Consider the following 25,407-nt stretch of genomic DNA (forward strand, 5'->3'; position numbering starts at 1 on the left):
AGAAAGAGCGCCGGCGCTTCGGACTGGACGCCCCTGCTGCATTAGCGAAAACGAGGCCGGCATATCATATCGTACCGCCAAGACGATGCATGCACAGCCTCTCTGTGCATCTGACGGATAATCGATTGAAGCTGGATAGCGGTTCGACACGTCCGGTTTGTTCAAACCCTTGCTAGCGAACAGAAGTGGATTTCAGATTGTCCTTCCAGGAGAGGCTGTACAGCCACCTTCCACGTCCGATCGTTAGCGTATTTCTCCCCTGTTTTCAATCAAGTACAGAAAAAGGAGGGAGTTATTAGTCAAAAGGACACGCCTCCGGAGGACGTGGTTGTGCGTTCTGTGTTGACTTATAACCATTTACTCTTCCTTCTCCGCTGCCGACAAGAGGCTGCCCACAGCCGGTGTTGACCTATAACCGTTCACTCTTCCTAGTACCATGCGACTAGGGTTTTCGAGCAACGACGACTGGCTCTGGACTTCGGATTGGCCATTTTGCAGCTATAACCGCTGCCAAAATCACTTTGAGACGATCGCCTTATTTGTCGCATGCCCACGCTAACGATCGGACGTAGAAGGTGTGTCTGTACCCAGGGATTGGGGGCCAACGAACAGGAAATGCGCTTGTCATTCACCATGCCATCTATTGAGTCATGCAGTACTCCTTCCCATCGCTAAAAAAACGACAAACATCCACGCCCGTGCACTGCACTGTCGCTATCCAAGACGAAACCTCACCACCCCATCCCATCTATCGTCACGATCCAACACTCCGTCTATTCCCAAGCCCATTAACGCCATCCCACCCGGCTGCGGCGGCACAACACTACTCGCCGTATCCGCCTTCGTCGCGACGACACTCGACCCATCCCCATCATGAAGTAAGAAACCCCCGGCACCACCGGCACCATGCTCCTTCCTCAGCCTCGCCATCCTTTGGTCAACCATATCCAGTTTCCCCACGTTCTCGGCCGTGAGGGCGGAAGTAGGAGATTCCTGCTGAGCCTCGCTGACGCCGCGGCCGAGTTTCGTTTTTGGGTCTTCGCCTGCTTCGATGAGTTCGTGGTCGCGGAGGGCGATGGCTTGTTCTTCCGCGGCTTGTTGGCGGAGGGCGCGGTCGGAGATGGATTCGGAGGAGGTTTGGACGGAGGAGCGGTGGACGAATTCGAGGCGGTCGAGTTCGGAGCTGAGGTGTTCTTGGGGGTTGAGGCCGTTTGAGTTGTCGGATGCGAAGGACGAGCCGTTGCGGGGATTGCTGGGGCGGGAGGCGGCTCGAAGTAGGCTGGGGTTGTTTCGTAGTTCGGCGCGCTTTCGCTTGCCTTCGATGGCCCATTTGACCAGCATTCTTTCCAGGTTGGGCTTTTTGACGGGTTTGGCTAGGTAATCGTCCATGCCGGCCGTTTGGCACTTCTCTCTGTCGCCTTGGATTGCCGAAGCAGTCATGGCTACGATGGGAGTGCCCCGAATTTCGGGGTCGCTGGCGAAAGGTCGTGCGTTCCGTATGGTATACGTAGCCTTGTAGCCATCCATGATGGGCATTTGTACATCCATGAGGATGATGTCAGGGCGAGGTTGATCTTTCGAAGACGTTTGTAGGTAGTCCAGCGCCTCCTTGCCATTCCAGACGGCTCGGACGGGGAAGCCGAGCTTTTTGATCGTCTTTAGAGCGATTTGCTGATTGATGGGGTTGTCTTCAACGACTAGCACATTCACCGCTTTCCGTTCTTCCTCACTCAAATCCACGTCCAATGGCTGACCGTCCGGCCAAGGAGGAAATCCAGGTATACCAGATCCAGAATGATCCCGCTTATGTGTGGGCTTGCTCGGTATCGTGGGCGTTGTCGGTGCACTGTTGTCTGATCCCGGTCTCGATACCGATAGCTCAGATTGCAATCGATCTGGTATAGGGCCGCAGTCGACTATTGGCGCGTCTGTCGATTGATATGGCGCCTTGTGGAAAGGTATCCAGAATGACGCCTTGGTCCCAACGCCTAGCTTTGATTCCAGACTGACGCTACCACGCATGAGTTCGACCAAGTTCTTGCTGATGGTCAGACCTAGCCCAGTGCCTCCAAAGCGCCGTGCGGTCGAACTGTCGGCCTGTGAAAAGGGCTTGAAAAGCTTTCTCCTGACCTCCTCTTCAATGCCAATGCCCGTATCTTCCACGGTGAAATGTACTTCAACCATGTCATCTGTCTCCTTCATCACCTTCAAGCGCAAAGTGACACTACCTTCACTGGTGAATTTGATGGAGTTGGTAAGCAAGTTCGTAATGACTTGTCGTAATCGCCCAGGATCGCCCATGACCTTCCAGCACTTGAGCTGTTCGATATCGTCAATGTACTTCAGGCCCTTGCGTTCGGCGGCGAAGCTCAGCATCTTGTTGACATCACGAATGACAACCGACAAGTCGAACTGCACTTCCTCGATGTCCAGTCGTCCGCTCTCGACCTTGGAAAAGTCCAAAATGTCGTTTATGACCGTCAGCAAGCCGTTAGCACTTCGCTGAATATTCTCGGCGCACTCTCTTTGCTCCTTCGTCAATTCGCCTGTGTCGTCGTCGAGCAGCAACTCAGACATGCCAATGACTCCAGCAATAGGCGTGCGAATCTCGTGAGACATGTTGGCCAGAAATTGACTCTTCATCTTGCTGGCTTCTTTGGCAGCGACAGACTGAGCCATCAATCTGGAGTTCTCACGATCTCGCTCAGCGACTTCCTCAGCGGCGATCTTGAGTTCTGTCACATCCATGCTCACGCCGACCACACCGTCGATGTACTTGTCGCCTTCAATGCCTCCGTTTCGAGATTGGCGAAGCAGAGGGTAGAGCCTTGTCCGGAACCAGCGCTTGGTTGTCGATATCTGTGTTTCGATCGTTGAGTCTGGTATCCTGCCGCTGATGACGTCCCTGATAGGACGCTCGAAAGAAGGCTGCTCGGACTTCCTGCCCTGCGCCTCGAAGATGTCCCATATCGTCCTGCCAACGAACTGATTACTTCCGTGATAGGGTTCCGTCTGTAGTTTATTACCCGGCTTGTCTGGTGACATGGGTTTGCCTTCGGCCAGCGTGAGCCTGTAGTTCTTATCAACTGCCCACAGTGTGATCTGAGCATGCTCAATGACCTGTTCCAGCTGCGCCTGTGTTTGCTTGGCTTCCTCACGGGCCATGACTTGCTCGTGGATGTCCGTGCATGTTCCAAACCACTTTACGATCTTGCCGTTCTCATCTCGCATGGGCACGGCGCGCCCAAGCATCCACCGCCACTCACCAGCTGCAGACTTGGCTCTATACTCTGTCAAGTACTCGTATCCTGTTGCTAGACTGTGTCTCCACCTGGCTTCTGTCGCAACAAGGTCGTCTTTGTGGAAAGCATTGACCCATCCCTCACCCATGCTGTCTTCTGGAGTGAGTCCTGTGTAGGTGTACCATCTATCCGAAAAGTAGTCGTGCGATCCCTCGGGTGTCGTTCTCCATATCATTTGTGGGACCATGTTGCAGATGTTTTCAAACTGGCGCTCGTTCTTCGTTCGCTCTGCCGAGATTGTGCGCGTGTAGTCTGTCACGTCGTGGAAAATGACAACACCGCCTAGAAATTCGCCCTTGTCGTCCCTCAAAGGCTCACCGCTAGTATCAAAGACCATTTGACTTCCGTCCTTCACGCTATACATGCCAATGCGATAGCCTTCGAATCGCTCGCGCAGCCGCATGAGTCTGTATATCGGGAATTCGTCCATAGGCATTTCTTCTGAGAAGTCTTCTCGGTACAGTGTATATCGAGAGAGAAAGTCCCTCGCCTGCTCGCTGGAATCGTGTTGCCCGTCTTCGATCCAAGGGTACAGCAGCTTGATAGCAGCTTTGTTGGGAATACCAAAGCTCTCGTCCTTCCACATTGCGTATGCGGGCATATTCATGCTGTTCAAAAGAGCTTCTTTCAACTTGTTACTCTTACTGAACATACTTGGGGCAGATGTCTGCGAAGCCTTGGCAGGTGGACCTCGAGGCGGGAAGTCCATCACAGGGATTGTAGTTGGACTTGCGAATGTAGTCGTCGGCGGGCTCTGTACTTTTCCAGCTTTCTTAAGTTCTGAGCGAGAGCTTGAGCTGGACGAAGAGCTCAATCCAGATCGTCCGCCGGTCGAGTAGCTTGTCGTGGTGCGCGAGACAGTTCGACTGGTGGCTTTCGTTCCCTCTGAAGGCGGGCTTGATAGTCCAGGGTCGCTGCGCGCAGCAGTGAACGTTAGGGTGAAGTATTGCTCATCTTCAGTAGCCCATACAGAGACGATCATTTGGGCCTGGACGTGGTCCGCCATTTCGTTGCGATGCGCAAGAGGAATGCCAGTCTTGGAGTCACGGTGTGTGGAGAAGACCACATCAACGGCAGCATCGTGCACCTCAGTACGTGTGCCGCTTGCTTGACTGAGCCTCGAGGAACTCGTTGCAGATACAGATCGTTTGTGACTACTCCCAGTTGGAGTAGTGTCAGTGTCCCTCGATCGTGAGTGGAATGTGTTGAGCTGTGTGGTGCTACATTGCGCTTTGGACGCATCGTCGAAGATTGTGTCAAGAAACTCCTCCCACGCCACAAATACTGCGCTTCCGTTCTGAAGCAAGTCGAAACCAAGCTGAGCCAATGTTGTGCCATACAGTATGTCTGTGAAAGTCTTGACTTCCCGGCTCGCCAGCCTTTCTAAAGGACCCATGTTCGGATCATCCTCCTCTTCATCATCCGGGTCGATTCCAAGCAATCGTCCAAGCGCCTCGTTCGCCAACACGACAGTCTTCTCGCTCGAAAGGACCAAGATGGGCATTGGCAGGTATTGTAGCGCGGTGAATGCTATATCGGCGGTGGCTCTAGCAGGAGGTATACGAATGGATAAGGAAGCCCGCCGCCGCGAATACGGCGATGCGGTTGTGTCGCCTTCGTCGTCGTCCTCGCTGCCGTCCATACCGAAGTATCCATCTTTGAAGCCATCGTCTTCATGAAGCGATGCAAGTTTGTCTTGCAAGTGTGCTTCCTCGAAAGAGACACGCGAACGAGCGGAATCCATGCTGGATGCTGATCCCCCAGTGGCAGGTCCACTAGGGAATCTCGTGGCAGGCTGAGTTCGCGACTCCGGCTCTGACGCAGTGGGGGAACGTCATTCAAGCACGTACGATATGGCACTGTATACAAACAACCAGAATGGGAGGTCTGGAGGCGGGCGGGATGGCGGTACGAGGGTGAGAATCGATGGATGCACAAGATTGGATGGATGCGGCGATCTGGAAGGTTCGTGGGGCACGATCACGCCAGGGCGCGGATATGTGGACTGATTGACTAGGAAGAGATGTATACACAGGAAAATTCTCTGGCAGAGAGTGTTGTTGAGGGCTTGGGCAGAGGCACGCGGCATGTGAGACGTGAGTTTGACGTCGCCTGGCTGGAACCAAATAGACTTCGACTAAGCAGCGGAATCGCTCGATGCGGTCGCTGCATCTTTTGCGTCAGAACGGTTTTGACAGAAGGCGACACATATGATAGAAAGGGTTCTTGATGCAGTCCCAGATCTAGCAGACCCTGATCTGTGCTCTTGGTAGATGGTCATCTAGTAATACGAGTCAACCGCTTGCAGGAGATGATTGAAGAAGAGGCGTGCACAAAACTTCCGAGGCGTTGTTGTGGCTTGCTCGCCACGTGCGATTTGCCCGCAAGCCGTGGATCCGAAGATCGGGGCGCTATCTTCTCTTTTCCTCCGCGGCCTCCAAACAACCAACAAGGACAGAACCCAACGAGAGCGCCACCTTACCGAATACGAATGCATTCGTCCAGCATATCTTCCTGCACATACATAAGAAGGACTGCTGCGCTGTACCAAGCGCTTGAAGTAATCCCCTACTTGAATGACGGACCCCGAGCCGCTCGCAGGACAAAGTGTGATCCCTGCGAAGATAGTGACATAGACCTGTTCGTCGTCTAGTCCCTGACCCGTATCACTGCGGGACGGACAAAAGCCTGCGTGGTCTTGATCATTACGGAGACGTGCCGCAGCCCGAAGCTGATCACTATGACAAGCTCAAAAGAAGAGCACCTCAGAATGTAGTACTGGAAGAGTAATGACTCGGAACTTCGACCGTAATGTCGATGCCTGTGTGATTTTCACCAGAAAGTCCGAACTGACCCCAGGACTCTCGCGATGAGGTCTTGTGTGGCGAGGACGCTTATTACATATGCCGGCAAGGCTGGGAAGAGCGACAGGAGATCAGCCGCAAACCATGAAGGATGCCAAGCCGACAGATGGAACCTATCTTCCAAGCCGAATCCGCCTCGACGCTTTATTCCAAGTATTGACCTGGCAACGCCTGACTTTGGTCGTAGCCTTGAAGCTCTGCACTAATCTGGTAAAAGCTGACAACGCGGCAGTCTCAGCCTCCTAGGTACATTGCACGACCCAATCAGCAGTTGCTAATCTTAACCTCATGTCTCCGAGAAAAGTGTCAACTGGAAGATGCTGTTCCCTTAGCTCGAAGATGACATCGTTTCGCAACAGCACGGGAAGAACTGTTCCATGACGTTCCTGCAACGATTATAGCTGCCTTCCATGGCGTCTCCAACACGTCGCCGAACGGAACGCTGCAGAATCCTCCTGCTTAATAGGATGGTAGGGCTACACTGGCAAGTGTGAAATGGTTTCATTCAAGGATTATGAGCAGAAACATTCAGATGGGCTTGCTGTGACTGGATTGGCAGCAACCCAATTTTGGGACATTCCTCATGCATCGCCTTGTAGAAGTATCAATTGCCAAAGGAACACTGCCCTGCATTACGACTGCTGACGAGGACGGGTTCTTGAGTATAATTCCTGACCATGACTGCGCCGTCATCGACAGGAATGGACTACACGTCACATGCCTTATTCGAAAGGTACATTGTGCGAATACCAACATCGTATGTCGACCGGTCGTCAAGAAGCTACGTATCGTCGAGATACCAAGAAGACATATAAGTCGGTCTCCGCTCGATGATTTTCAAGTCAAACACCCACCAAGCTCGATCAACACAAGCACCTCCATCGCTTTCTCGCCACAAACCGGCTTCAACTACCACCAACATGAAGTTCACAGGCCAAATCTTCGCGATTGCCGCACTAGTTGCATCATACACAACCTTCGCAGCTCCAACTCCGGTACGTCCTGTCTGCCATTATCATCGTCAAACACTAACTCCCACATCATAGAACCCCGGCCTCTGCTATGAAAGGCCTGACGGCTCCGTTTTCTGCAAGAGAAGCACGGATGCATCTCCTGGGCTATGCTACGAAAGACCAGATGGAAGTGTCTTCTGTAAGAGGAGTGCAGATGCCACTCCCGGACTGTGTTATGAGAGAGAGGACGGCACCGGCTTCTGCACGAGAAGCGCAGATGCTACTCCTGGGTTGTCCTATGAGAGGGAGGACGGCTCTGTTTACTGTACTCAGTCATAGTTGGTTGGCACCAGTACCTCAGATGTCTGCATTAAGTTTTGAAGGCAGAGTGTTATCAGATCCATGAATTGTGTTCTCACGAACAACTGCAGTAAGGCTGTAGACAGTTTGCCTCAGGCACAAAGTCGAAGCCGAAATAGCTTGGCACGGCAAACATCGCGCTGCGGGGTCTCCGAAGAAGCAGACGAGTACGATGAAAGTATCAAGGTGTACAGCAGTAACCTAACTCCAAGAATTCCACTGACTGTGATGCTCAGTATCAGGAGACAATATTAGTTGTGCAGTATTTTCGCTTTGTCAGACGCTTCTGTGCTGCTCCAAGACTTTCTGGTAAGAAGGGGTCAACTGGACGCGTCTTCGTTGCTTGCCACCCGCACCACGTCCTTCCATTTCCATCTCTGCATCATTCATTCACTCGCTCTCATTATGCGGATGCAGCAAGTGAATGATTCACTATCGAATCTGGAAGAACTTCAAGCAAGCTGACTGCCAGTGACGAGAGACTTCATGCACCTCACTCTCATCACCGCGACGGTTCTGCGTGAGCTTGGCGTCTACTCTCTAAGCACCAACCGACACATTTCAGTCTGAACACCACAAGAGGGAGCTGCAGCTCAAAATGTCGTGGAGACCTCCAGGCCCACCGGGCAACCCACACTCCGGACCCGGATTCACCGGTCGAAACCGACAATCCTCGAACGGCGGCCCATCAGGTGTCTCAAGATCGTCGGCGTCTCAGCTTAGGGAGCACGAGTCGCTGTTCACGAGCTATGAACACCTCCAAGGTCTACCGCGCGCCGACTCGGCCCTGACGATGCTACGGAAAGTGGCATCCCTCGTCAAGCCCATCATGCGGAAGCGAGGTTGGAGAGTACAGGTTCTGGCGGAGTTCCTGCCCCCAGAGCAGAACCTTTTGGGCCTCAATATCAACAAGGGCTATAAGATCTGTATTCGACTGCGCTATCCCAACAATCCGGATCTGTTCCTTCCACTCGAGCAGGTTGTCGACACGATGCTGCACGAATTATCACACAACGTCTGGGGCGAGCACGATTCCAACTTCCACAAGCTTTGGGACGAGCTGCGCGACGAACACGAAGCGCTGGCACGCAAGGGCTATACTGGTGAAGGGTTCTTGGGCGAGGGTAAGAAACTCGGCGGAACTGGCTATGCCCGACCACCTCCACTTCACGAAATGCGTCAGCGAGCTCGAGCAAGCGCAGAGAAGCGCAAGACCCAGTCAACGCTTGGTCATGGATCTGGCCAGCGATTAGGCGGCACGCCACTTCACGCCCATGGGCGGGACGTCAGGGAGGTTATTGCGGATCAAGTTTCACGGCGGAATACGATTAACAGAGGATGCGGATCTGGAAGGAGCGATGCTAGTCAGCTGGCAGAGCAAGCTTCTAACAACACCTTCAAGACCAAGGCCGAAGAGGATGACGCAAACAACCGCGCGATAGCGCAGGCACTTATGGAGCTCATGGAGGAGGAAGAAGCGGCGAAGCTCAATGGAGATCCGGCCAAGTCCGGCGCAGGTCTGGCCTGGGATCCGAAGTACGGTCTTCACGATGCGAGCATGAGCATTCCGGAGGGTCCGAAGACTTCAAATGGGCATGAGGGCCATCCAAGTGAAGAAGAACAGCTGAAGTGGGCGATGCAAGAGAGCATGAATTCGTCTGCAGTTGACAGCTCCTTCGGCATCGCTCAGCCTATCCTACCACCAGCAACATCACCAAAGCTCAGCCGAGTACAGTCAGCACCACCGATACCATTGGAGTCGAAGCCGACGTTCTCCAGAGATGTGCATAATGGGACTGCCATCAAGCGTGAGCCGGGTTCAGGCGGTCTTCCAGCACAACCCATCAGGCACGAGATGCTAGACGAGCAGCAATTCAAGCGGGACGAAGAGCCGCTCATCGATTTGACCAGCATTCCAGAAGCCAATGACGCCGAACAAGACTCCTGGACCTGCGAAGTTTGCACACTGGTCAATCCGCTGCAATACCTGTCCTGCGATGCCTGTGGTGTCGAGCGTCCACAATCAGTCATGGCGCGGAATGGCAGCTCCAGTCGTAAGATGAAGTCGGAGAAGACGACGAAGACGAGCAGAGCGGCTGCCCCAGGAGCGTTCGGCAAGGGCAAGCGGGAGATGCCAGCACCGAAGCAGAACGAGAGCCTGGGCTGGAAGTGCCAATGCGGTGCCTTCATGGAGCACAAGTGGTGGACATGTAGTGCATGTGGGTCCATGAAGACTTCATCGTAGGAACTGCGTCGGCCTCAAGTGTGTTTCGTGCCGGCAACAAGAGGTGGTCGAAGACTCAATGCCCAGAAAGAACGGACAGTGTTGGTCGAATGTCCTTTTGTAGCGTTGCAGATGCGCAACTCGGCCAGCAACTCAGTCGTCGAAGAAGGCTTCAGTGGCCCAAACCTTCTCTTTCACCTCAGTCGTTCCACCCACGGCGTTCGTAGAGCTCTCTCCGCCCTCCTTTTCTTGAACCGCCCCAGCCTGCACCTCAACTTTTCCCCCATCTCCCCCCTCAACCATCTTCTCCTGTGCCTCCTTCTCCAAAACATCCCCCCACTCCCCCTCCACAAACCCATCCATCAACCCCCTATAAACCTCCCCGCCCCCAACCCACCCCTTAACACCCCCCTCCAACACAAAAACCTGCATATCCTCATCCCCCACCGTATGTCTCACATGCTCCAAAAACCACCCCGCGCACCGCCACGCCCGTCCCCCCTCCTTCGAGCTCCCGCACGTAAACACCACCCACTCCATATCCGCTTTGTACGCCAACTCGTACAGCGCGCCCCGGTTCCAGTAGAAGCCTTGCGCGGGGATGTTGAGGGAGCCGCGGATGCTGCCGCCGGTGTAGTCGGTGCGCCGGACGTCGACTAGGAGGAGGGAGGCGATTTTGAGGGTTAGGAGGGTGAGGGCGCGGCGGGCGGGGAAGATGTCTGGGGTGAGGGAGGGGGTGGGGAAGGAGGCGTGCCAGGGGGGTTCTTGTTCTTGGGTGGGAGGGGCTTCGGTGGTATTTGAGGTGGCCATGTTCGTTAGGGATGCAGGAAGTGGTGTGTGGGAGTTGATGTGAAAGCGAACGTGAAAGTGAAAGTGTTGAACATCTGGGAGCTGTCCTGGTCGGTCGGCTCGTCGGTCCGAGTGTGGAGCCCCGCAGATCTCACAGATGAGATGAGATGCACTCGCCTTCCCTTTTTCTCCTTCTCTCCTTGATCAACTTATTCGCAGTTCGCCATGGCGAGGTACAAGGAACAATGCCACGTGCTCCCATGTTACCGTTTCTCGCGTGGGTAAGACTACGGCGGTGCTGGTGGCCGAGCCTGTGCCTCTCCTCCACTTGACTAGCACGATGATCGCTACCGAAATGGAAGGCATTGCGAAGTTTCGATGGGAGAAGCCAGGCTGCTCATCATAAAAGGACTGCACATATACGAATGGGGTCCTTCTTCTCCTCATGCTGGACTTGGATACCCTGGCACTCGCCCGAATTCACCATGCGGTCTTTCCTGCTCACCACCCTCGCTCTCCCATCGGTCTTCGCAAAAGCTCAAGATGCCTACGACTACCTGATCGTTGGAGGCGGCACCTGTGGCCTCGTCCTCGCCAACCGACTCACCGAGAGTCCCAATGTGACAGTCGCTGTCATCGAGGCTGGAGATTCCGTCAAGGACTCGTACAACGTGACCCAAATTGAGAACTACTTCGTCAATCTGGGGACTTCGATCGACTGGGCCTACCCAAGCGTACCTCAAGAATACACCGATGGCAAAGTCTTGACGTTCAACGCTGGAAAAGCGCTGGGAGGAACAAGTACGATCAATGGCGCGACCTACGTTCGAGCTTCCAGGGCACAGATCGATGCGTGGGAAGACCTGGGAAATGAAGGCTGGAACTGGGACTCCCTGTGGCCGTACTATCTGAAGAGTGAGCATTTCCAACCACCGACTCCTGATCTCGTGGCCAAAGGGGCCGAGTACGAAGCATCTGCCCATGGCACTGGTGGCCACGTGGGTGTCGGATGGAGCAATTACACCATGGGCGGCAACGCGCATTCTGTGATCAATCAGACGTACCAAAATCTCGGTATCCCATACAACAGAGACCAGTCTACGGGTGATTTACATGGGTTCTCGGTCTTTCCAAGTACTATCGACAGCAAATTGGAGATCAGATCGGACGCCGCGAGGAGCTACTGGTATAGCATTGAAAGCAGGCCGAACCTTCATCTCTTCACGAATACACTGGCTGAGAAGATACAATGGAGTGCGCTCAAACCGCAGCCCAAGACGTCCAAACTCGCAGCATCTGGAGTGCAAGTTCGACCGATATCTGGTGGAGACTCAAGGACCATCACAGCTCGAAAAGAAGTCATTCTGTCGGCCGGCTCGCACAAATCTCCTGGTATGTTGGAGCGTTCAGGATTTGGCAATCCGAACATACTCTCCAAAATGGGCATTCCACTCAAGTACAACTTGCCTGCAGTTGGGGACGGCCTTCAAGACCAACCCAATGTCGTGATCCTCGCCAACGCGAGCACGAACTGGACAGGCTACACGCCATACGTAACTTATCCAACAGCTTCCGACCTCTTTGGCGCCAATACTTCGAACGTGGCGAGACACGTGAGCGACCAGATTCCTGCATACGCTGCGACCATTGCGAGCAAGTCCAACAACGCCACCACTGCAGATGTTGTGCAGAAGCAGCTTCGTATTCAGGTAGACCTCATTTTCAACAAGAGCATTCCAGTGGGTGAGATCTTGACGGTCCCGTCAGAGACGCAGATACTTGCAGCATTCTGGCTGTTGCTGCCTTTCTCACGCGGAAGTACACACATCAGCAGCACAAACACGAGCGACGCACCGCTTATCAGCCCGAACTTCTTCATGCTTGACTGGGATGCTATAGGTCAAACGGCTATTGCGAATCTGGTGAGGCGAGCTTTCCACACGGGACCACTCGGAGAATATACTGGAGCAGACATCACACCGAACACCACTGTTGTTCCCAATGGAGCAGGAGTGGAGCAATGGTTGCCCTATTTCAAGCAGAGCTGTAAGTACTATTGCCTCGCTATTGACTGACTTGGTCGTTGCCGGGACCCGCGGAGCTGACCACAACACGAGATACGCCCAACAACCACCCTGTATCCACCTGTGCCATGATGAGCCACGAGCTTGGTGGGGTGGTCGATCCCGAGCTCGTCGTTTACGGAACACAGAACGTGCGGGTGGTCGATGCGAGTGTGTTGCCCTTCCAGATCAATGGCCATCTCACGAGGTAAGGGTCCAGTCTGCTTTCTGGTTGCTACCACACCAGATCGAAAAAGAGTTGTACTGACGTAGCTTGTAGCACACTGTATGCGGTGGCAGAGCGAGCTTCTGATCTCATAAAGGAAAGGTCGAGAACAGAGGAGGTGGGTCAGCAATGCGGCTCAAACGTAGCGCGTAGCCCGGGGCAGGGATTATAGATGGATCAGCACGCGATCGTTTCTGTGGTGACCATGCCACCTAGAAAGGGACGACGATTCTTGCTGACCGCTACATATCCATCGCCACACTCCTTCACTTTCGATGCGACTCATGTCAACATTCTTTTCAGCGCCACCGTTTGACGATGACCGTTCTCCCGAACAACCACCGACTGCAACGGGCCGTGAGAGCAAGCAAGCGCCCGAACACAAAGGCGGCTATCGGATTTCGGATCTGTCTCCTTACTCTAAATCCCGGTATACTGCAGGAAGGCTACTGCACGTGCCTAGGAGAGGGCGCTGCGAAGCGAAATTTTCTGCTGGGCAACACAGTCGCACTGCTGCTATCTTCAGGTACATCGCTTCGTATCACAACACGCCCGCCTCTTCCCGACATCAACAACCATGGCGAGAGCGGGAGCATCGATAGTGATACGCTCGAGGCCGCAAGGCGGGTTTTCAGACAAACGAGCATTGGATCCACCTCTCCTCGTGGCGACGTGAATGGGGGTGATATACCTGACGTCGCGGCGCAAACGGTGGGTGTCTTTTCTCCTTCTGCTTTGATGCAGGGCTTCTTTCTGCTCCCTCATCATCCTCTTCGCAAACGATCTATACTTCTTCTTTAATATTTGCATCGTTTCGCCCAGCATTTGGTTTGGTTCATTTGTTCAATATGCGGTTACACTCAATCTTTAATTGGGCAGCTCTTGTTGCGCCTATCACCGCTTCAGCCATTCCTGAAGGAAAGAGAATCGCCAAAGCCTTTACACCTGCGAGACCGATATCATTCAGCAAGAAGCGATCCTCTGCTCACCAAGCGCGACAATGCGGAGATGTCTCGGTAACGTTCAACGAGCTTGTCACTACGCAATGGGGAGAAAGCATACAAATCGTGGGATCGATTGATGCGCTGGGAAACTGGGATACTGCCAGCGGCGTGGCACTTTCAGCAGATCAGTATACCGCTGATAATCCGTTGTGGAGCGCAACAGTTTCCTTGACGCCTGGAACACAGATCAATTACAAGTACATCAGAATCGGAACAGACGGCAGCATTACTTGGGAAGCAGACCCAAACCACAGCTATACAGTACCGACGGATTGCTCCACCACGGCGACTGTGTCGAATACCTGGCAGCAGACTGGGACCTCGACGACGACCACCGCATCTTCAACCACCTCCACCAGCGCTCCGAACTCGACTTGCACAAATGGTCCGAATGCCAGAGACTGCTGGAGTGATGGATACTCGATCGAGACGGATTTCGATGAGGACTGGCCAAACACGGGAAGGACTGTTACTTATGACTTCACAATCACCAATACAACTCTTGCCCCTGATGGATTCGAGAGGCAAGGCTTTGCTGTGAATGGGCAGTATCCTGGACCGACCATCTATGCGAACTGGGGCGATATCATTGCGGTCACGGTTCGCAATGAGCTGGCAGACAACGGTACAGCGATTCATTGGCATGGCTTGCGATTGTTCCAGGACAATGTGCAAGACGGTGTCCCTGGTGTGACGGAATGTCCAATTGCACCGGGTCAAAGCAAGACGTACACTTTCCAGGCTACTCAATACGGCACCTCGTGGTACCATTCACACTTCTCGGCTCAGTATGGCGATGGAGTTCTGGGGCCGATTGTCATTTATGGCCCAGCGAGTGCAGACTACGACGAGGATCTCGGGCCTCTTCCGATCACGGACTGGTACTACCCAGGTGTCTACGTGACGTCCTCGAGGGCAATGCACCAGAACGCTCTCGCTCCCACTGCGGACAACGGTCTGATCAACGGCACCATGGTATCGACCTCAGGCGGCGCATACGCCCAAACGATCCTCCAAGCCGGCAAGAGACATCGTCTCCGCCTCATCAATACCGCCGTCGACAACCACTTCGCTTTCTCCCTTGACAGCCACACCATGACCGTCATCTCGGCCGACTTCGTCCCCATCGTCCCATACAACACGAGCTGGGTCTTCATCGGCATCGGCCAACGCTACGACGTAATCATCACCGCCGACCAAGAACCCACAAGCTACTGGTTCCGCGCCGAAGTCCAAGACACCGCAGGCTGCGGCTCCAACTTCCAAAACGGCAACATCCTCTCCATCTTCTCCTACGAAGGCTCCGAGAACGTCACGCCCACCAGCTCCGGCATAGCATACACCAAGCGCTGCACGGACGAGACCGAGCTCGTGCCCTACTGGAACTCGTACGTCCCCCAAGGCGAAATCCAATCCAACTTCGAACAGCTCGACACCGCCATCAACCAATCCACCGCCGCCGACGGCTCCCTCACCCTCTACTGGCAAGTCAACGGCACGCCCCTCAAAGTCGACTGGAGCACCCCCTCCCTCTCCTCCATCCGCGACGCCGAAACCTCCTGGCCCGCCCGCGCCGGCGCCATCGAGCTCCCCACCGAGGGTCAGTGGACGTACTGGGTCATCACCGAGGGCATCGGCAACCCCTTCACCGTCAACATTCCGCACCCGATCCATCTCCACGGCCACGATTTCTACGTCCTCGGCTGGGGAACGTCCGCGTGGAGCGAGGCCGATGCGCAGAATTTGAATTACGAGAACCCTATGCGGAGGGATGTCGCCATGTTGCCCACGAATGGGTGGTTGGCGCTTGCGTTTCGCACGAATAATCCTGGCGCGTGGTTGATGCATTGTCATATTGTAAGTCGACGAACTACATACCTCTCCTTTCCCCTTCTCACTTGCTTTCTCTGTGCTGACTTTGTGGTGTTTGTCAGGCCTGGCACGCCGACGAAGGCTTCGCGGTGCAGTTCATCGAGAACCGCGCGAATATGCTCACCATCGACCCCCTGCCGTCCGATTACGATAGTCAGTGTGCGGCGTGGGATGCGTATTTCCCGAGTAATTCGTATTATGCGCAGACGGATTCGGGGATTTGACGAGATGAGATGGCAGGGTTTGGGAGGGAGGGTTAATGTGTAATGAGATTTTTGTAGATGTTGGTTATGAGTCTTGGGCACAATGAGAGAAGTCGAAAGTTTTGTTGAACGTCGAGGAATTCGATGCCGGAATAGAGGATCGGTGGGAGGTGGTGCATGAGGTTTGCGGTGGAGAAAAGGATTCACATACCACAGCGAGTAGAACAGGTAGCTATCTTGAACCACAACCGAATGAAAAGCAGGACAGTCTTGCTCAAATATCAAGAAAATCCTCAAGGTCAGGCGCTTGTCTCCGTCTTCCCCTCCCACCACACTACCACTACCACTACCGATACTGACCTGCTGTGCAACTGCGTTCATGCGCACACCAGCAGCATCGACTAGCTGTCCAACCTGATCATCCAGTCACCCTTTCTCGTGGTTCTAGCGCTCTGACCAAGCCGCACCGCAGCCGCCACGTCATATTCAACGACATACAATACAAGCACAAACAGACAAGTACGCCTCACGGGCGTCTCTCTTGATCCAACCGTTCTCTTTGTGTTCGGGTACAACACCGCGACTCTCACGAGTTTTCGGTCTTCCGTTAGCTGTGATGGGAAGGCTGTCCAATCGGTGAGCCGCAATGGATTTGGTGGTGCGTGGGACAGAAGGTACGGGGACTATAGGAGTCGCACGAAAGATGCAAACGTTCCCTAGTCTCACTCGTGAGAGAACCAATGACAGCGAAGTTCGAGCACGTCGAGAGGACCATTCGCTGACACCTGGGCGTGCTCGCTTGTCCATCTTAGTCTGATTCTTGTTGTTGCACAGGAGTATGCGGGCATTCTGTAGTCTCTCTTGACAATGAGCCAGTGAGGTTCAGATTTCGTAGCACAGATCACCGCGATCTCTTCATGTCCTTTCTGTGTAACCTGAGAGGTTGCACAGCACATGCAGACGTTCCTTAGCCTCCCTCAACAGAGTGCCAGTCAAACCTGAGCGTCCAGGAGGTCCCTGAAGCGATGGCAAGTGCCATGGATGGTTTGTTGGTACATGTACTGTACAACCATGAGTTGACCACAGCACATGCAGACGTTGCGTAGTTACCCTCCAGGAGGAGCCAGTGAATTTCGACGACGACGGGTCCATCATGCAGGGTTCTGGATGTGTTCCGCTGGGGTTGGTATGTAGCACAGGCGTATGCAGACATCTCTTAGCCTACTTCCTTAGAGGGCCAGTGAACTTTCAGTATTAAGATGACCCTGAAAAGGTACGAAGTACCAGGGTCGTTGGCATGCTGCATACGTTATGCGGACCTGACTTAGTCTCCAATCCTAGAGAGCCAGTCAAATACAAAGCACGAAGGCAGACCCTGAAACGATGCAAAGTGCCAAGGTAGCACTGTTGCACGATTCCTGCAGACGTGATCTAGTTTTCGTCGGGAAGAGCCAGTAAGGTCCGATTGAGTGAGATACGACTTTCAAGAGGCGGTGCAGGACAGGGTGTTTGGGTTTTGTTCCGTTGCCATGATGTATGTGATGAGGATCGTGTCGCTAGGAAAGAAATGTAGAAGCGTGGCTCTGATGGCACTGGTATCATCTACATCATTCATCAATATCTGCCGTAGCATCTCACCAATCCAAGAACAAACCCCCCTCCCAAATCCTCCTCTCTCTATCTCTACCCACATCCCATCTCTTCCCTCGTCATCTCCAACCCCCGCATCTAATTCTTATAATCATAAACCGTCCGAATCTTATGCTCCTCCTTCCCCTTCTTACTCACAATCCTCCTTACATGCTTCCTCTCCCCATTAATCGTCGCGAACCCCCAGATCTGCGTCGCGACCCACCCGTTCTTCTCCGACTCGGTGTGGCTGATGACGACGTCGCCTTTCTGCTCGCCCTCGCCTTCTTCCAGCCAGTCTTGCTTGAGGAAGTCGTCTTCGATTTCGGAGATTTTGGTGAACCTATCGCAGAATTTTGTTAGTAAACTGTTCGGTGTAAATGATGTGAGATGTGTCTACTTACTTGTTCCAGCCCTTGACGTGACCCCAGTAGTCGACGTCGCGTTCGCCCCACTCGCCGGTCAGAAGTCTCTCCTCCAATTGCTTCACGTTTCCCGTGGAGATCTGCTCTTGGTCGAGGTGCAGCACGCCCTCGTCGTCCTTGTACTGCTTGAGATTGATCGAGACGGCGCTGTAGGCGGCCGCTTGTCGGACGAGCCAGGGCAGGCCTTGCATCTTGAGCATGGGGCCAGTGTCGTCGCCGATCTTCTTGTTCATGTCGAAGCTGGCGTTGAAGTTGTGGGCGTTGATTTCTGGTGGGGCGGCCATGTTTGCGGTGTTGGGAAGAGTGTGCTCTTTCCCGCGCTCGAGAAGTTTTGATATGTTATCGTCTTGTTGTGAATCCTGCAAGATTGCTACCTGAGCAACTATCGGAACCAGGAGGTGAGGTCGTACAAGGCAATGGCTTTGCAGTTCGCATGCACTTCTTATAGCTGCGGTCGTGCCTCGGCAGGGTAGATCTAGCTGCGCAGACTAGTTTGAGAAAAGAACGAAGTAGTAGCTAGAGGATACCATCGAACTGATATATTCCAGAGAAGAGCTAACAATTGATAAAAGAACACCTTCCCACCTAAAACAAATCTCCTCGGTAGGATCTCGCAGGAGCTCTTTCGCCGCTGACGGTAACGGACGGGACGAGTTGGGACATGTTGTAGGCCAGAAAGGAACGGATCTCACGCCACGTTCGAACAGCTCCAAGAAAGGAGGGGTTCGTCAAGGCGATCGTGGGGCACCCAATTGCACGCTGCGAGTGGAGGGCAGAATGAGGTGAAGTTGGGACGAAAGTTTCCACTCCACACGTCATGCCTCGGTGCTGTGGCACTTGACCAATGAGCAGCGGTTCTAGGATTCGATTCCGAGCACGAGGAAGAACACCGAGAACGTATCTGGGATGGGCTGGGTGGCCGCTCCACCGTTGGCTGACAGCCTTGTCGTCTACCGCTGTAGGCGCTGGTAAGTGCCGGGTGGGAGGGGGTGGCAGTGTAGCAGTGATGAGAAGTAGAGAAAGCCGATCACATGTCAAGGAAAGGGAGATTCATTCACTTCGTGCCCAGATAGACACTATCTCGATTCGAGCGTCATGGCCACATACCTCGTGGTATTCTCTGCTCATGCACCCCGTCTCTTGCCAATACCCGACTGATCCCATCATCAAAGCTCACGCCGTCCTCCGAATGCTGCACCATCCATGGGTCATTGACTCGGCCTTGATCCTCCAACCACTGATTTCTCGTCATGGCGATGTTGTAGCTGAAGCTGCTCTTTGCCAGTCCGCCGAAGATACTGCACCTCTGCAAAACCTCGTAATCCACCAACGCTTGTTGATCCCAGGTCATGTCTTTCAAGGCAGCCGCTTCGTTCGGGGGAAGCAAGTCGAATTTGGAAGTGACATTAAGCGGAGGAGCGTGGGAGAGGGCCTTGCGTCGGAACAGTGCAAGATCGGTGGCATTGCCAGAGGCGACGTAGATGACTTTCAGTTTGTGATTGAGAGCCTGCGCGATGTATGAGTCTGTCTGTGCTGAGAAATTGGCATTGGTCTCGTCGAGCCAGCCCGCGTTCTGCGCATCCGATTCCGTTCGCAAGTGAGCTCCATAGAACGCTCCCCGTGGAATCGCAATTCGCGGATCGATGTCGACGCCGAACTTCAAGCTGAGCTGCTGAACAACGACTGCTGCCAACCGGCGGATGGTAGGATTGATTCGTAGGAGCTGTCCAAAGTCCCTCCTGAAGTTCAAAGGCAGACTCCTGGTATCAATCTCCCATAGCGTTCGCTCCAAGTCCACAAGCGTGACGTTGTCAGGCTCGACTTGGCCGTGCTCATCGAGAAACGTTTGCAGGCCTTCCAGGTACGCCCGTTTGCTGTTCCCAAAGTCTGTATCCGCTCTCCTGCTTCTGGGATAGAACACCCCTGGTACTGCCTCTTTGAGTGGTTGATCCGGCTGCGGCTTGTAGACCGACATTTCTGGACATGCTTTTTGGACGGTCTTCAAGAACCACTCCTCATCGAAGAAATGGTCGAATGGGGATCGAGATGCCCAGACGTTGCTCAGATCTTCGTCACTCCGGCTTGCCATGCCTGGAAGTAGGATAGATGCTCCTGCTTCGATGGACTGGAATAGAAAGTCCAGCATGTTGCCACGGATGTTGCCAATGCCGCCATTTGCGTTGGCGAGATTAAAGACAAGGCCAGGTCTCCAGTCGCTCTGGTTGCAGTACCATTCCAGTGCGTAGGGGTTGAAAGGTGAGACGACATGCGTGTCGAGCCAGTCACGAATGAATTGCGGCGATGCCGGGTGTGCAGGTCGGTCAAGAGGTGACGAGGAGCCGTAGGGATGCCGGAGGTGGTATTGGTAGGATACGTAGTAAAGCGGCGTCAGCGTGACCAGCAGGAAAATGGCATATACGATCCGCGGCTGACTCTGCAGGCTGCTAGTATTGATCTGCATCTTTGTTGTGCGAGTGAGCTGTCCATCTTGGTCCAGGTGAAAGTGGCCAGCTTTTGAAAATGTAGGTCGTGGGGACGCGCCTCGGATGCGCTCTCCTTGCTTCGCGTCACGCATTCCACATGCGCTTGAACTGTCCCACCGTATCTCCGAGCGTCAATGAACAGACAATAGCCTTTCAGCAGCAGTACTTGAGATGGTCTGCGAGCTACATCCATTCAAAAGCCGTCTGAGCATCACCCACTCTCGAGGACCTTCTTAGCGTTATCTAGCACCTTCTTCAGCTCGTCGCTACCTTTCTCCACGACTTTCTCCATCATACTGCCCGCTTTCTTCAAATCATCAGGTCTCGCGCTCTTGTTCAATTGCATTGCCCGCATCTTCTTTTGTTGCTTTCCTCTCGCATCTCTTACGCTTGTGGTAGCCTTGTCACCGGCTTTGGTGGCCTCTGCGACTGCGGCCTTGCGAGAGTCTGCGGTGGGCGGTGGAATGTTCAGGACCAGCATAAGAGGGTTCGATCCAGTAGGGTCGGGTTGAGGTGTCAGAGAGAGTGCTGATGCCTGGATCGCTGAGGAGACTGGCTTGACATGCTGTGAAGGCGAGTTAGCAGGAATCATAGCCGTCACTGTACCCTCACCACATACGTCTTTCTCCCCTACAAGTACTTGCACAGTCCTGCCTTTCGGAATGACTTGTACGAGGTCACTCAGCTTGAAAGTCTGCTTGTCATTCTTGTCTGGCTGAACTCGAAGACTCTCCACTGCTTCAGGATTGAAACGTCCACCAGCCCGTAGCTTCGATAGGTCATTCTTCAGCCTTTCGATCGAGTTGGCAATGTCTGCTTCGAGAGCCGAGAAATCAAATGGATCTTCGCTTGATGCATCCTTCGAGTCTTTTGAAGCAGCCTGCTTCTCCTCTCTGGCAGCTTTACCTCCTTTCTTTTGGAGACGTGAGCTCGTCGAGAACAGTCTGGGCGTATTTGAACGAATACTCGGTTGATATCGAGAGTTCAAGAGCCCCCTTTTGCTGTCTTCACATGATCGGGGCGCGAAAGAACTCCTGTGAACCCTCTGCCTGTTAGTTGTTGCCAATAACTTCTGATTTTGGAGCACGTACCAAAAGACAGCTCTTGTGGAGAGAAACGGCTTGAGGGTTCGAAAAGCAGCTGATTGTGCCACACAAACAGGTGAAAGGCTCATTTTTGTAGTGCACATGTTTGCAGCAAGCTCGACATCAGAAGTCCGCAGGAGACGTCGCCTAAAGCTGCCCTAAGACGAGCTTGCATAACTTGCATAAAAGGCACATGTCCGTCTAGACTTGTCTAGCGACTGAAGCACGCGTCTGTTGTCTGCACTACTTGTGGCGTCTTAGATACACTATAACTATCTAAAAGATTAAATTCGAATATAATAACAGGTATTACAAGATACAAGTAACGATATAGACTACTCTTCTTACTAATATATAACGTCTCTACTAGCTTGCTACGAGCTGGAAACCTTTTCACCGTACCGCGATTCCATCATTTTGTATCCATTCTGGAAGATTTCGCGTATAGTGACTGGATCGAACAGACGTGGATGTCCGTCATCAACACATTCCGGGAGCGGTTCAATGACAGTGTCCGGAACAAGATCTGCAAAGTACGCAAGCGACAGCCTTCCTCTCGTCATTCTTTCGGCCCCATCAAATCGATCGGCGCGTGGTGGTATTGCAACGCGATGAGGAACGGCCTTGAGGAAGCCTGCCTACCATCAGTCTTACTGCTTGACGAGCAGACGGGCATTTGCTATTTCGCTCTCTTACCGTTTGTCCACCGCTCAAAAGGCTGGCCGAGGGTGAGCACACAGGTAGACTCGATCGGAGTCACATCGGTGAAGACGCCATCATTCTTGTACGGGTTCGCCATCTGCAGACCTCCGCAGTCGTCTTGAAAGATGACAGCAAGCGGCGAGAAGTCTGTGTGAGTGCCCATGCGCTTCGCAGCTCCGCTCTCAAGCTCAGCGGCCGGAATAGGAGGGCTGTATAATACTCTGAGGTGATTGCGAATCGGTGGATGCAAGTTCGTGAAGTAATCCGGATCTCTCAGTCCGATGCCTAGTCCAAGTGCACCAAGCACGGCTGTCACAACTCCGCGCGCCTCTTGATGGAAGTCCATGATGGTCTCTCTGAAGCCTGGTAGCGTCTGCTCCGGCAGCCACATGTTCGGCATATCGGGTCTCTCGTCGCTGCCGACATCCAAACACTCCCTCTTCTCGGGCACGGCCGCGGATTGCTTGAGCTTCTCCAGGCCGTCGAAGGAATAATTACTCGCATTCTCTCCTCCCAGCTTCGTCCAGCCTCGGTGGATTTCCATCCCTGGGGGATGGGCCACTTGCTCCTTGACGGCATCACTCAGATGATAGAAACGCGAGGACATGTCGAAGGCCTTGGATACTAATTCTTGCGAGACGCCGTGATTAATGACGTAGACAGAACCATGCGACCGGCAGCCATCGACTAGGCTCTTAGCAATGGATAATCGATCATCTTTGCCCTGCGGGTCGTGCCATTTGGCGAAGTCGACGATTGGAAAAGGTGGTTGATCGATGGAACCCATGGCTCCGACTCCTGAAGTTTTCAAAAGTTGTTAGTGATAGAAGTTAGATGAAGATTCAAGACCTTGGTCAGCTCGCGAGAATCTACATGTAGCATAATTGGCGAGAGCTGACAGTGTGAAGGAAGCTTATGTCGCAAGCTAAGGCACTTTGAGAGATAAGTACGGTTGTGGTCAACCGATCCGCACCCGTGATGGCGAAAGTGAGTATGAGCCTCGCTCTGTCGAGACTTCGTAGAGCCTTGGTCTTGACAAGCGAATGATGTGGGCAGCCTCGTGTGTTGCCGCTGCACAGCCTGACTGCTCCGCCGGAGCACTTGTATTTCGACTTGCGTGCCGTGAATCTGCTTAGAGCATTCAGCGACAGTCTCGGACCTCCTTCGTTGATCGACGCTTTCGCTGGCTATCCATCACGAGACTCGACAAGGACGTTCATGGCCGGGCTGATACCGTGCTGCACTACGCAGTCCTATCGGGTAAGAAGAGACGTCGTCTACTCATAAAGTACCTACGTAGGTAGTAGTTGTTTGAAGATCGTTATTATTATACCTGAATTACATCTGTAATGGAACCTGGAATGAAGGAGTATTCAGAAGATAATATCTTGCGAGAAGTAGAACAGTAGACGTGACAGCTCCTTCTTTCGGAACTTTAGCTCCGCGAACGGACGCACGGGCCGCTCGCGTGCCTACCATTCACCACAAATGCGGGCAGCATCCAGGTCTCTCTTGTCTTGCGACGCAAACACCAACTCCAATAACAACACCACCACCAAACACTCGTCACCACCAATCCACACTCCACCGCCGACCGTCGCGATCGCAATCAGTTCCCCTCCGCATCCGCGCCACCAACCTCATCCACCGAGGACGTGCCAGTCCGCATTCCAAACATGGCAGCCACCAACATGAACACAAAGCAGCTTCAGGAGACCAGCAAGAACCTCATAAAGGCAGCAGAATCGGGCGACTCACCGGCTACTATCCTCGCACTGCTTGCGCCGCTCGAGAACTTCCGCGCCACCGAAGAGCTACTTCGACAATCCAAGATCGGTGTCGCAGTGACCAAGATACGGCAGGTCAAGGATCCCAAGGTGCAAGAGACCGCGACGCGATTGGTGAATCGGTGGAAGTCGGAGGTCAACCTCAAGAAGAAGCGAGCTGCAGATGGCAGTCCAGCGCCTTCGAACAAGGCTCTAAATGGCGCATCGACGAACGGCAGGAGCAGCACCAGCAGTCCGGCACCCGCGCAGAAGGAGGTCAAGAAGGAGGTGAGCCTCAGAAAGAGCACCGTCGCGCCAGAGAAGCGCAATACCAAGGAGGATGCTGTGGATCATCAGGTCACCGGAAACCCAGTTCGCGATGGCTGCTTGAAGCTGATGTACGACGGCATCGCATTCATGTCGGAGGAGTCGCCCGATGCGGTTCTTGATGTAGCCCGTAAGGTGGAGGTTGCGGCATTCGAACACTACAAGAACGACACGAGCGCAGAGTACAAGCAGAAGATTCGGAGTCTGTTCCAGAATCTCAAGATGAAGGGCAACACTCTTCTGCGGAGAGACGTCTTCAGCATGAAGATCACACCCACGCGGTTCGGTGAGTCGAAAAATCGAGGCGTACTCCCGACAATGATATCCTTATACTAACTTTCTGTAGTTACGATGACTTCGGATGAGCTCAAGTCGGAGGAGAAGCGTCAGCAGGATGCTGCACTCGAGAAGGAGAACATGAACAAGGCGATGACCGCTCAAGAGGAGAAGGCCATCTCTACCACGTATGTTACCAACCCCCCACCTCCAACTCACCATCGAGACTTTATCGCCAGACCCTGTACTCTCTGCCTGTCGTCGGTGGAGAGTGCAGGGTCTGCTTTGCGTTATGAGCGATTCTGCTGACTAAGGATTCAGGATGACCTGCGGCAAATGCAAGCAGTCCAAGGTCGCCTACTCGCAAGCCCAGACTCGATCTGCTGACGAGCCGCTCACGACATTCTGCGAGTGCACGGTGTGTGGTCATAGGTGGAAGTGTAAGTTTGAACCCTCTCTCTTCGTACGAACTGAACTGACAACCCCGTCTAGTCTCTTGATCCAACGTTTCGATGAGACAATAGGAGTATCTTTCGAGAGCTTTCACGGAACCACGGCCACTGAGGAAGGAGATGACGACGCCATCACGACTAGAGACTTCGTTTCTGCATTTCAAGACAGGCGGAGAAGGGTGGACGACTGCTTCGTGCATTTCCCAGCTTGCCTTATGGAGAGACGGCTTCCAACGGGCAATGAGCTGGTCTACATTGCGGGCCAGATTGAGAATCAACGATGAGCTTCAATAGACAATCCCGCATCACGAATTCGAACAACCCTCTCACTTTCAACCTCTACCCTCACCCCTCCAACTGCCACCCCCTCCCATCCTCCCCAAACACCTCCCATCACCCCCC

At 53.6% G+C, this 25,407-nt stretch overlaps 11 protein-coding genes across 11 annotated transcripts; 5 read left to right on the forward strand and 6 right to left on the reverse strand.

Moving 5' to 3' along the window:
- Positions 1-714: 714 nt before the first annotated feature.
- M409DRAFT_25449 (uncharacterized protein) lies at positions 715-5,046 on the reverse strand (the record flags this gene model as incomplete). The annotated part of the gene is made up of 1 exon (XM_033807695.1): positions 715-5,046. One exon carries the CDS (start codon positions 5,044-5,046, stop codon positions 715-717), a length of 4,332 nt encoding a protein of 1,443 aa, XP_033664991.1.
- Positions 5,047-7,086: 2,040 nt separating this feature from the next.
- On the forward strand, positions 7,087-7,458 carry M409DRAFT_25450 (uncharacterized protein; the record flags this gene model as incomplete). Its single annotated transcript, XM_033807696.1, has 2 exons — positions 7,087-7,161; positions 7,213-7,458. The coding sequence occupies 2 exons, from the start codon at positions 7,087-7,089 to the stop codon at positions 7,456-7,458; spliced, it is 321 nt and encodes a 106-aa protein (XP_033664992.1).
- A 619-nt stretch (positions 7,459-8,077) lies between these two features.
- M409DRAFT_68034 (uncharacterized protein) lies at positions 8,078-9,724 on the forward strand (the record flags this gene model as incomplete). The annotated part of the gene is made up of 2 exons (XM_033817660.1): positions 8,078-9,142; positions 9,293-9,724. The coding sequence occupies 2 exons, from the start codon at positions 8,078-8,080 to the stop codon at positions 9,722-9,724; spliced, it is 1,497 nt and encodes a 498-aa protein (XP_033664993.1).
- A 132-nt stretch (positions 9,725-9,856) lies between these two features.
- On the reverse strand, positions 9,857-10,513 carry M409DRAFT_25452 (uncharacterized protein; the record flags this gene model as incomplete). Its single annotated transcript, XM_033807697.1, has 1 exon — positions 9,857-10,513. One exon carries the CDS (start codon positions 10,511-10,513, stop codon positions 9,857-9,859), a length of 657 nt encoding a protein of 218 aa, XP_033664994.1.
- A 464-nt stretch (positions 10,514-10,977) lies between these two features.
- On the forward strand, positions 10,978-12,934 carry M409DRAFT_68035 (GMC oxidoreductase; the record flags this gene model as incomplete). The annotated part of the gene is made up of 4 exons (XM_033817661.1): positions 10,978-12,538; positions 12,610-12,763; positions 12,836-12,883; positions 12,928-12,934. The coding sequence occupies 4 exons, from the start codon at positions 10,978-10,980 to the stop codon at positions 12,932-12,934; spliced, it is 1,770 nt and encodes a 589-aa protein (XP_033664995.1).
- A 695-nt stretch (positions 12,935-13,629) lies between these two features.
- Positions 13,630-15,881, forward strand: M409DRAFT_68036 (carbohydrate-binding module family 20; the record flags this gene model as incomplete). The annotated part of the gene is made up of 2 exons (XM_033817662.1): positions 13,630-15,642; positions 15,720-15,881. 2 exons carry the CDS (start codon positions 13,630-13,632, stop codon positions 15,879-15,881), a joined length of 2,175 nt encoding a protein of 724 aa, XP_033664996.1.
- Positions 15,882-17,588: 1,707 nt separating this feature from the next.
- Positions 17,589-18,198, reverse strand: M409DRAFT_56821 (uncharacterized protein; the record flags this gene model as incomplete). Its single annotated transcript, XM_033813407.1, has 2 exons — positions 17,589-17,832; positions 17,894-18,198. The coding sequence occupies 2 exons, from the start codon at positions 18,196-18,198 to the stop codon at positions 17,589-17,591; spliced, it is 549 nt and encodes a 182-aa protein (XP_033664997.1).
- Positions 18,199-19,007: 809 nt separating this feature from the next.
- M409DRAFT_25456 (uncharacterized protein) lies at positions 19,008-20,375 on the reverse strand (the record flags this gene model as incomplete). The annotated part of the gene is made up of 1 exon (XM_033807698.1): positions 19,008-20,375. One exon carries the CDS (start codon positions 20,373-20,375, stop codon positions 19,008-19,010), a length of 1,368 nt encoding a protein of 455 aa, XP_033664998.1.
- Positions 20,376-20,608: 233 nt separating this feature from the next.
- On the reverse strand, positions 20,609-21,586 carry M409DRAFT_68039 (uncharacterized protein; the record flags this gene model as incomplete). Its single annotated transcript, XM_033817663.1, has 3 exons — positions 20,609-20,962; positions 21,017-21,362; positions 21,489-21,586. 3 exons carry the CDS (start codon positions 21,584-21,586, stop codon positions 20,609-20,611), a joined length of 798 nt encoding a protein of 265 aa, XP_033664999.1.
- A 270-nt stretch (positions 21,587-21,856) lies between these two features.
- M409DRAFT_56823 (uncharacterized protein) lies at positions 21,857-22,971 on the reverse strand (the record flags this gene model as incomplete). The annotated part of the gene is made up of 2 exons (XM_033813408.1): positions 21,857-22,116; positions 22,179-22,971. The coding sequence occupies 2 exons, from the start codon at positions 22,969-22,971 to the stop codon at positions 21,857-21,859; spliced, it is 1,053 nt and encodes a 350-aa protein (XP_033665000.1).
- An 889-nt stretch (positions 22,972-23,860) lies between these two features.
- On the forward strand, positions 23,861-25,289 carry M409DRAFT_25458 (uncharacterized protein; the record flags this gene model as incomplete). The annotated part of the gene is made up of 4 exons (XM_033807699.1): positions 23,861-24,563; positions 24,624-24,741; positions 24,875-24,985; positions 25,046-25,289. 4 exons carry the CDS (start codon positions 23,861-23,863, stop codon positions 25,287-25,289), a joined length of 1,176 nt encoding a protein of 391 aa, XP_033665001.1.
- Positions 25,290-25,407: the final 118 nt, after the last annotated feature.

The sequence above is a fragment of the Zasmidium cellare genome (genome assembly GCF_010093935.1).
Source record: "Zasmidium cellare ATCC 36951 unplaced genomic scaffold M409scaffold_27, whole genome shotgun sequence".
NCBI lineage: Eukaryota > Fungi > Ascomycota > Dothideomycetes > Mycosphaerellales > Mycosphaerellaceae > Zasmidium > Zasmidium cellare.